This window comes from Ascaphus truei, chromosome 3 (assembly GCF_040206685.1).
Source record: "Ascaphus truei isolate aAscTru1 chromosome 3, aAscTru1.hap1, whole genome shotgun sequence".
NCBI lineage: Eukaryota > Metazoa > Chordata > Amphibia > Anura > Ascaphidae > Ascaphus > Ascaphus truei.
Window position 1 is genome coordinate 67,358,973 of NC_134485.1, and position 9,384 is coordinate 67,368,356.

The 9,384-nt window shown below is 46.2% G+C and overlaps 1 protein-coding gene across 1 annotated transcript; it reads right to left on the reverse strand.

Annotated features, from left to right (window-relative positions):
* Positions 1–1,877: 1,877 nt before the first annotated feature.
* Positions 1,878–8,490, reverse strand: LOC142491540 (uncharacterized). Its single transcript, XM_075594252.1, has 4 exons — positions 8,085–8,490; positions 7,350–7,454; positions 5,488–5,557; positions 1,878–2,549 (listed from the first exon to the last, which is right to left on the reverse strand). The coding sequence occupies exons 1-4, from the start codon at positions 8,385–8,387 to the stop codon at positions 2,257–2,259; spliced, it is 771 nt and encodes a 256-aa protein (XP_075450367.1). The 5' UTR covers positions 8,388–8,490; the 3' UTR covers positions 1,878–2,256.
* Positions 8,491–9,384: the final 894 nt, after the last annotated feature.

Below are 9,384 nucleotides of genomic sequence, written 5' to 3' on the forward strand. Positions count from 1 at the left end.
TCCACTCTGACAACCATCTGAAAAATGCATCTGAAAGTTTATTATTATTCAGAAGTCCTTAAAAAATACAGCTAAACCCCGTTATAACGCGGGTCTCGGGGTCCACCCCGAGACCACCGCGTTACTAACGGGGTCGCGAGAAAAAAAAATGGCCGCCGCGCTTTAGCGCATATTCATCCCGCGGGACAGGAGATGGGAGCGGGCATGTCCCTCCGCTCCCCGCTTCCCCCTGTCACCGCGGGACAGGCCGCGGGGCAGGAGATGGGAGCGGGGATGTCTCTCCTGTCCCCGCTTCCCCCTGTCACCTCGGGACAGGCCGCGGGGCAGGAGATGGGAGCGGGGATGTCTCTCCTGTCCCCGCTTCCCCCTGTCACCTCGGGACAGGCCGCGGGGCAGGAGATGGGAGCGGGGATGTCTCTCCTGTCCCCGCTTCCCCCTGTCACCTCGGGACAGGCCGCGGGGCAGGAGATGGGAGCGGGGATGTCTCTCCTGTCCCCGCTTCCCCCTGTCACCTCGGGACAGGCCGCGGGGCAGGAGATGGGAGTGGGGATGTCCCCTCAGGTCGCCGCTTACCTCAGAACCATGCTGCCTGCATGGAGGTTGTAGCGGGGGGTTTCTTCTCCCCACCGCTGTCCCCGGTGCTCCCGCTGCCTGCGCGGGAGGAGGGGGGGGAGCGGGTGGTGGTGCTGGTCGCGGCCCGTCTGTGTAGAGTGAGAGAGTGTGTGTGTATGTATATATGGGAGAGAAAGTGTGTGTGTGTATATGGGTGTGTGAGTGTGGGTAAGTGTCTGAGTGTGTGTGTAAGTGTGTGTGAGTGTCTGTGAGTGTGTAAGTGTGTGTGAGTGTGTGTGAGTGTGTGTGAGTGTGTGTGAGTGTCTGTGAGTGTCTAAGTGTGTGTGAGTGTGTGTGAGTGTCTGTGAGTGTGTAAGTGTGTGTGAGTGTGTGTGAGTGTGTGTCTGTGAGTGTCTAAGTGTGTGTAAGTGTGTGTGAGTGTGTGTGAGTGTCTAAGTGTGTGTAAGTGTGTGTGTGTGTGTGTGTGTGTGAGTGTGTGTGAGTGTCTGTAAGTGTGCGTAAGTGTGCGTGAGTGTGCGTAAGTGTGTGTGAGTGTGCGTGAGTGTGGTCAGTGTGTGTGCAGTGTGTCAGTGTGAGCAATGAGCAGTGTGTGTGCAGTGTGCAGTGTGTGTGCAGTGTGGCAGTGAGCAATGAGCAGTGTGTGTGCAGTGAGTGTGTGCAGTGTGTCAGTGTGAGCAATGAGCAGTGTGTGTGCAGTGTGCAGTGTGTGTGCAGTGTGGCAGTGTGAGCAATGAGCAGTGTGTGTGCAGTGAGTGTGTGCAGTGTGCAGTGTGTGTGCAGTGTGGCAGTGAGCAATGAGCAGTGTGTGTGCAGTGAGTGTGTGCAGTGTGTCAGTGTGAGCAATGAGCAGTGTGTGTGCAGTGTGCAGTGTGTGTGCAGTGTGGCAGTGTGAGCAATGAGCAGTGTGTGTGCAGTGAGTGTGTGCAGTGTGTCAGTGTGAGCAATGAGCAGTGTGTGTGCAGTGTGCAGTGTGTGTGCAGTGTGGCAGTGTGAGCAATGAGCAGTGTGTGTGCAGTGAGTGTGTGCAGTGTGCAAAAAAAAAAAATGTAAAAAAAATTTTTTTTAAAAATTTTTTTTTTTTTTTTTTTTTTTTTTTTTAAAAAAAACGGGAGCCACGGGAAAACCGCGTTATAACCGAATCGCGGTATAACGAGGCGCGTTATAACGGGGTTTAGCTGTATATGGATTATGGCCATTGCACAAATCACTTGTACCTGCTGGCCTCAGCTAAACCAATTGAGGCTTCTACATGCACAATACCATAACCTGTTAAATCATCCTAAATAGACAGCAGACCAACTGTATAATTAGAACAGTGCAACTTTTTATACACAAGCCCAGAAGAACCTTACATTTGTACAATAGTGACAATACAGAAGCTTTATACAGAGACCTTGTAAAAGCCTCCATACATACTACGCAGACCTGGTAAAACATCACCTGTGAAAGCAATGTACACATATCGTCCAAAACACACCAGTTACACAGTGTACATTGTATACTGTATGCAGTTACAGTATAGTATAAGATCAATAAGTGAAGCAACTTTAATTTGTAGAATGGGCAAAGCACTGGGGTAAGGGGATGTCAAGTCACATTGCCACAATTGTTAGCATCAGATAGTTGTGTTCTTGGCCAGGCTGTGAAACTGGAAGCACGATGAGTGTGGTGATGATGTGGGGCTTATGGGTGTGTTTCCAGTTGTGTCTCCACATATTGAAAATGAGCACCATCACACAGCACCAGCTGAGAATTCTTTCTTTTCCAAACACTAAAAGAGTCCACATGCCCTGGCCAGCTGGGCAACTTCACACGCTTCACACAGCAGAAATCCTCTGCCAGGGCCAGCTGGAAGTCACGTGATGTCGACTGGCCCCAGGGATTGGATGACAAAGTCTCTCCAAGCACCTCACCGATGTGGAAGAGGGTTTCCCCCCTGAAGTAGGACAGGCAATCCAGGGAGAAGTGGGAGGACTCTGAGGAGCAAAGGAGAAAAAAAGGAGATGTGTTTACTGAACCACCTATGCCTGAGAAAACGTATGCGAAACGTACGTCGGGTTATGCGAAACGTACGTAATGGACGTCACTCATCAGCGACGCTTCTGTATGTGAGCAGTTAAATAGAGGTCTTCAAGCCTCCGATACACACCGCCATCTTTATTTCGATTCCACTATATTCTAAGGCATTAAGCAGATTATAGTTTATATGTAGGGCTTACTCAGCATTCTTTATAAGGCTACCTCAATCCCGTTTACGCCATCCTTACCTATCACTATTGTAGGGCATTATTTGTTCTTGAGGGAGAGATCGAGTTAGACTTTTTAGAAAGATAGACTGTAGCCTTATACAAAATGGGGAAAACTAAGTTGAGTGCATTGTAGGCACTTCTCCATTAATAACAAGATGCAATTGAATTTACTCAGGTACTTAGATAGCAGTAACTACTGCAGCGCATTGCACTTAAATCTTTAGAGTATTTGTCTGCCCTCTTTGCAATTGACAACACCGTATTGACCCGAATATAGGGCGACTTCGCACATAATACGACCCCTTCAGTTTTGAAGGTGTTCTACATGAAAAATAAAAGTTGTTTGGCTGCGCATATAATACGAGCACAGTTTTCGGAAGGACATTTTTAGGAAAAAAAACATAGCACTATATTCAGGCCAATACGATACTTAACAGGACACATACTAATTGCCAGGGCCTACTAACTACTGCAGGTTATGGCAATACTGAACAGAGTTCCTACTATCCTCCGAATCACTGCTGCAATTGCACTCCATTTTCTTCCAAACTGATTACGCAGATTACAGACAGTAGAGAGGACATACACAGTGTTCCTCATCACTACCACCTTTACCCTCCCCAATCCCCATTGTAGGGCAATACTGTGAGTGAGGGATATTATGGGTTGTGTGCGTGTGTATAAGAATTCTGATGTTTTGCAGCCCTATCACGTGACGGGCATACTGTGTTTAGCGCACTGCAGACATTCCTGCTATCTAAGCAAGTCGCAAATCACAATTACTTACAGTAGGTGCCTAGTTTGCAGCACACCCTTAGGTGCCTAGGATGCAGCACACTGCACCCTTATTACTAGGGTGTCACTTTTGCCTTCCCCACTTATTTTAAGTATTTACAAATAAACCTAGAAATACACAGGTCTTATTGGTAAAGTGATCTTTGAATATAACAAATTACATGCGTTGTGGTGTCTCCATAGGAAATGCTTGTCTGCTTGTAAGCGCCTGTATCCTACAATGACAGAACAACTAGAGTGTACATATTTTCATTTGCCCAATATTGCAGGGTCTGATAATATGCAGTGGGTACAAGAAACGAGTACTGCCAGGAAATATAGTACCCTTGGAGTAATAGTAATCAGAGCAATTTAGGCACTCTTGATGAAAAGCCTTCACATCCTCTAGAGAGCCTATAGTGTTATGATAAACAGCAAAGACACAAGACCCATAAATGCATGATCTGCACAAAATTGTGTCTTCAGTCTGTCACTTATCCCATGTTAGAATGTTAATATTCATTGCCAAGTTTACACTCTTGTTCATCAAGTTTCTTACATATCGTATAGACACAAGCAAATAAATACATTATTTTGGAGCTGGGTGTCTATATGGCATATTCCGCATTTCTATACATAGCCTGTCACGTTCTGAATTCTTCAATTAGATTACCCGAGCTGAACATCTCATTGAACAAAGTGAGCTTGTTTGCAGATGATAATGCCTTTAATTGGAACATTATGACACTGCTTCAAAGATTAATCATCAAATTAACTTTGAAGACCATAGACTTGTGATGTCAGATGAAACCCTGAAATCTCACGTGTGACATGTATCAAGCACTGGTAAGTTGGTTTTGTTATATCTAATGAATCCTGTATAAGAAACATCAGCCCAAACACATATTGCTAGGAGAGCGGCAACAACAACTCCATCCATTTGAGTCTTCAAGGGTATGCAGCCCCAAAAGCTCCTCAATGTTCGCCCCTAGGTGGCTGATGTGACACTTCAGAGTGCTGCTAGGAGCTGTATCCACCTGCAAAGCCATGTTTCATGCGGACATAGTGCCCTCTACTGGCAACAGTGTTGAAAAACAAAGACAAACCCAGACCAGTGCTTTTTTTTCTAATTTGTCATAATATTAACCAAAGTTATTTTTAGATAGTCCTGCAGTGTACTTAGAGCTGTATACAGGGAGACGAATGCCAATATATTTACTCACAAGTGCCAAGTCTTATGACAGCATAAGGTCCATTTAAATAAAAATGCTCCGGGATAGAACCATTTATTAAACTGGCCCTGACTGATGCAAAGGTCACAAATATGCAGCCTCAGCGCACAAACCAGGCTTTACTAATGTCAGCGCCAGGTTATCTACCCTTCTTTTAATTCTTAAAAAGGCAATCCAAGCCGTTTTTCATTTGTTTAAATGCAGGTTTGAAGCAGGGGGTCTCCGGAGTTAAACCCCATTCATTTTAGCTCTGGGACCCCCTACTTCTGGAGGTAATTACCTCCGTAGGGGATACCGGTAGCCACTCCAGGGTTCACCACATGGCTGCTAGTCAAAGTTCCCCGGCCTTGTGGGCCAATAGGAAGCCGTGACGTCATCCAGGGCGGCTTCCTATGTGACCGGGAGCTTTAAACCGCAGAAAAATGCCGGAGATAACGGCAATCCCTTCGGAGGTAACTATCTCATGAAGCAGGGGGCCACCGAAGCTGAAATTAATGGGGTTCAGGTCCGGATCCCCCCTGCTTCAATCTTTTACAAAACAACAAACAAAAACCCCCCCAGAAAAAAACGCCTTTAATTGGTTCCTTCTGCCTGTGTGTCACTGCATGTTTGGATTGAGCTCTCCAATATAAACGCAGAGTCTTTGAAAGGTTCCTCACCATCTGCATCAGGCCAAGCCAGCAGCAAAGCTCTATCTGGGAACTGCTCAAGGATTTCAGCACCGCCAGTCTGGATAAAAAAAGGATATCTGTGTTTAATACCATGATATATTTTATGATATTTACTGAGGTGCTATTGCTAGTTCAAAGCCATTACATTTTTAAAGGAGTAGTTAAAGCAGTATTTAAGTGGTTCAATGCCTTACAATAGTGAAAGATCAGTGTATGGTATTATAGCCCCCCCAAAATGGCGTTATTTTTAAAAGGTGCAAGTCTCTAAGGCCCGGGCCATAGAGGGGTGAGGAGAGCGGAGGCGCGCTAACGCTGAGGAGAGCCTGCTTCAGTCAGCGCGATTCCACGGACTTGCAGGCGAGCCAGCGTGCGCGAAGGGAGCCGGGGGGAGGTGGTTGGAGGCGGGGCAGTGACGTCGCTGGGCCAATCGCCCGCGACGCACTGACGTCAACGTCACGGCGCCGACGTCCCGGCGCCATGACGTTGACGCTGCTTAAGGCTGATTGGATCTTTTCAGCCGACAGCGCACTGAAAAACAGCTTGGCGCTTGGCTGAAAACTCCAAAGCCTCCGCACGCCTGCGGACGCTCGCGTGAGCCCCCTCTCAAGGCATCCTCATTGAGGATGCAGGGGCTAAGCGCGGAGCGTCCGCACGGCTCAGCGCTGCTTGTCGTTCTATGGACGCAGCCTAACACTGAACCTCAAAAAACCCCACATGTTTTAACGCACCTGATAAAAATACCGGTACCAGCACCTACGTGATGAAATACTGCGAACTGAATCATTCTGGTGCCAGTCATCAAGTGCAAATATTTATCGCAATCTGGCTAATGCCAAAAAATACTGCATTAATCACCTACTGCAGGCTGGAGTTATTCCCATCTTGCCTATGTATATAATGTCCATTATAATAGCATGGCAATGCTTTATTAGCCACTTAGGTTGCCAAGGAGGGTAGATAGTGTAGTTTCACTGTAATATTAACCCCTTTGGTGCCTGTGTTATACCTTGGTAGCTTCAGGCAATATACTGTGCTTCAAGGAGTAGATATGTACTGAAACACTGATCTTATGTGTTGGCAAGAACAGTGTTGATCGTCCATAGATCTCCTTTAATTATTTTTAAAATTGGTTACCTGGAAGTAATACATTGAGAATTACCTCTCGTTTCCAAGTATGTGACTGTTAATATGTTATGGTGCAGTCTAAGGCCGCGTCCATGCTTCCTGCTAGCGAGCGACGGATCGCCGTTATGTTGCGCTTGCTTGCAGCAGAGGCGATCCATGTCCTGCAGCTAGGCTTGTTTGAGCATTTCGGGGGCGTGGCCGTGATGTCACAGAGCTGGTTTGCCCTCATTGGGCGAACCGCACATGTGAAACGGCCATCACGCGGTGAGGACAAAAAAAAGTTTGTCTCCGCATGCAGCGCTCTTGCTGGCGCCCACGTCAGCCATAGACGTTCCTATTGGCCCAATGGAACTCATCGCGCAGAATGCGCGCACTCGCAAGCACTCCGTGAGCATGGACGCGGCCTAACAGTAATTTCTGAGCAGCCGAATTGATTAAAAAAAATGCTCCTCTGCACATTTCACTTTACTTTTAGGGCCTTGTCCAATCTGCTCCAAAGCGGTGAATTGCACCGTTATTACACGAAAACTCCCATTGAAGTCAATTGTAGTTTTCAAGCGATAATGGGGAGTTCAGCAACCTCTGCGCACATTGAAAAACACCCTTAAACTGAATAGTTTATCATCACACAGTGTGCAGTCCACACTCAATGCACAATCCTTCTGCCTCTACTGTATCAGTTAAAAGATTTTAAACATATTTCTGCCTCTACTGTATGTTCTTACCATGATCTCAGTATAACGCAACTCAGGTGGGAAAATGCTGTTTTGGTCAAAAGCAACAACATCAACTCCACGACTCTGCAGTAAAAACTCCCAGTATCCGGTTCCCTAAACAAAGCGCAATGAGATGTTGAGGTGAGGATCAGGATAGTGGTTATACAGTAAGCAAGCGTGGAAAAATCCCGCACAGTCGTGCCCAATTTATAACTTCTGGCACCAAGATATTTTTTGCTCTGCCATATATGCAGCTGCGTCACTACCGTGGCTGGTAAAATCACGCACGATTTTTCTGGAATTGCGCGCTCCCTTGCCTCCATCCTGCTGTTGCGGGATAGCGTGTGTCGGTGTATGTGCGTGTGTCACAAACACACAGACTGGAGTTTCGCATAGACCAAAAGCCATTTACAAAAACGTGTCTGTGTTTATGTGTGATCTTAAAGTTTAAACAGTCAACTTAATTTTGTGCCGCCTTAATTTAACCCCTTTCCTGCCAGGAAGGCCTGCAGCGCATTGGGGTTAATCTAATGAGTGTTTAAATTCTTTTTTTTTTTACAGGTAGTTAACGAATGTATGTATCCATAGTGGGGTGACGGATTATTTTTACACTAAAGCACAGTGTCAACTTTTGTATCAGGTTCATTTTAACATGGCACACTACAAAGTTGTGCCAGCCTATTACAGAAGTCCTTTGCCGGAAATCCCTATATGTGCTTGCTGTAATCCCTGTTGCATACTCACCGCTCCTGCAGAAACCAGTGGCAAGCGCAGGGCACACAGCAGCTCCAGCACTTGCGGGCTGGGCACAGAGAAGGAGAAGAGTATCTGCAGGCGCTGGCAGCTGGACTCCTCCTCCAGGCTCCTGAGCAGGTGCAGGAGCTCCTTCCTGCGAGGGCCCGGCAGCTGCGGGTCACAGAACCTGTGCACATCTGGAGGCAGCTGCTGCACCTTCCACAGGTATATCTGGTGGTAGAGGTTCTGCCCTTTGTGCTTTCTCTCCTCCAGGGTATCCCATTGCAGCCCAGGGGATGCTAAAGCAGCCATCCTACCAGCCACCTCGCCAAACCTCGTCCGAGGAGGCTCAGAGCCTGGAGATTTCAAACCGGTGCAGCTTGAGGAAGTAAGCGAGGAGGAGGTAAAACAACAGCAAGCTTCCACCAGCAACGCGGTACTCTGCTACCACCTGCTGGTTATATTTTAAACTACACCCAAAAGCTGCTAAACCTGATAGCCTATTTTGGAAAGAAAAAGCACAGGGAATAATGTCTTTGCTACAGTACTTTACGATCCAAGAAAAGGTTAAGATGTTAATGATTTGCGGGCCCATCTGTCAACAAATGGGTTAAAAAAGGAAATTAAAAAAAAAACCCTTTCTCTGCAGTGATGTATTTTTTTGTTAATGATGTCGGGCTATTTCAGCTTTATAGTTTTTTTGCTATTTTTTTCATAATGTAGCCAGGACTATTCCTTGCCTTAAAGCTGCAGTTCAGTCTTTTTTTTTTTTTTTTTTTTACTTCAATAGTTTCATGTGTGCAATCTCTAATTACCTAAAGAACTGCATAGCTGCCAGTCAATTTATTCTCCATGTATTGATCGGCGACATTTGGTGACATAATTAGTGAAGGGATCTGTTTTTAATCTGCTTCTGTCCGTCAGTGGAAGCTCATGAATATTCATGAGCACTCCTGCACTGACATGTGCTAGGGGGAGGGCAGGGCTGACAAAGGGGTGTGCCAGGGCTTGTGACAGGCCATGAAGGGGCAGTGCCTTAGCAAATGGCTGTTAAAATAGAATACAAGAAAATTGGTCTTTCAAAGTTGTTTTTTTAAAAACAGAAAATGCTAAAAGTATTTTTTCTTACTACAGAACTGATTTATTTAAAAAAACACACATGCAGGATATTGACTGAACTGCAGCTTTAAGTTCCACTGTAAGTCCCCATAGGTTGTGGGCAGTGTGGGCATGATTCCTAAATGGGAATCCGTCCTAATGTTCAGTGTGTAATGTTACATTGTTCAGCAGGTATGAACAATACAGTTAT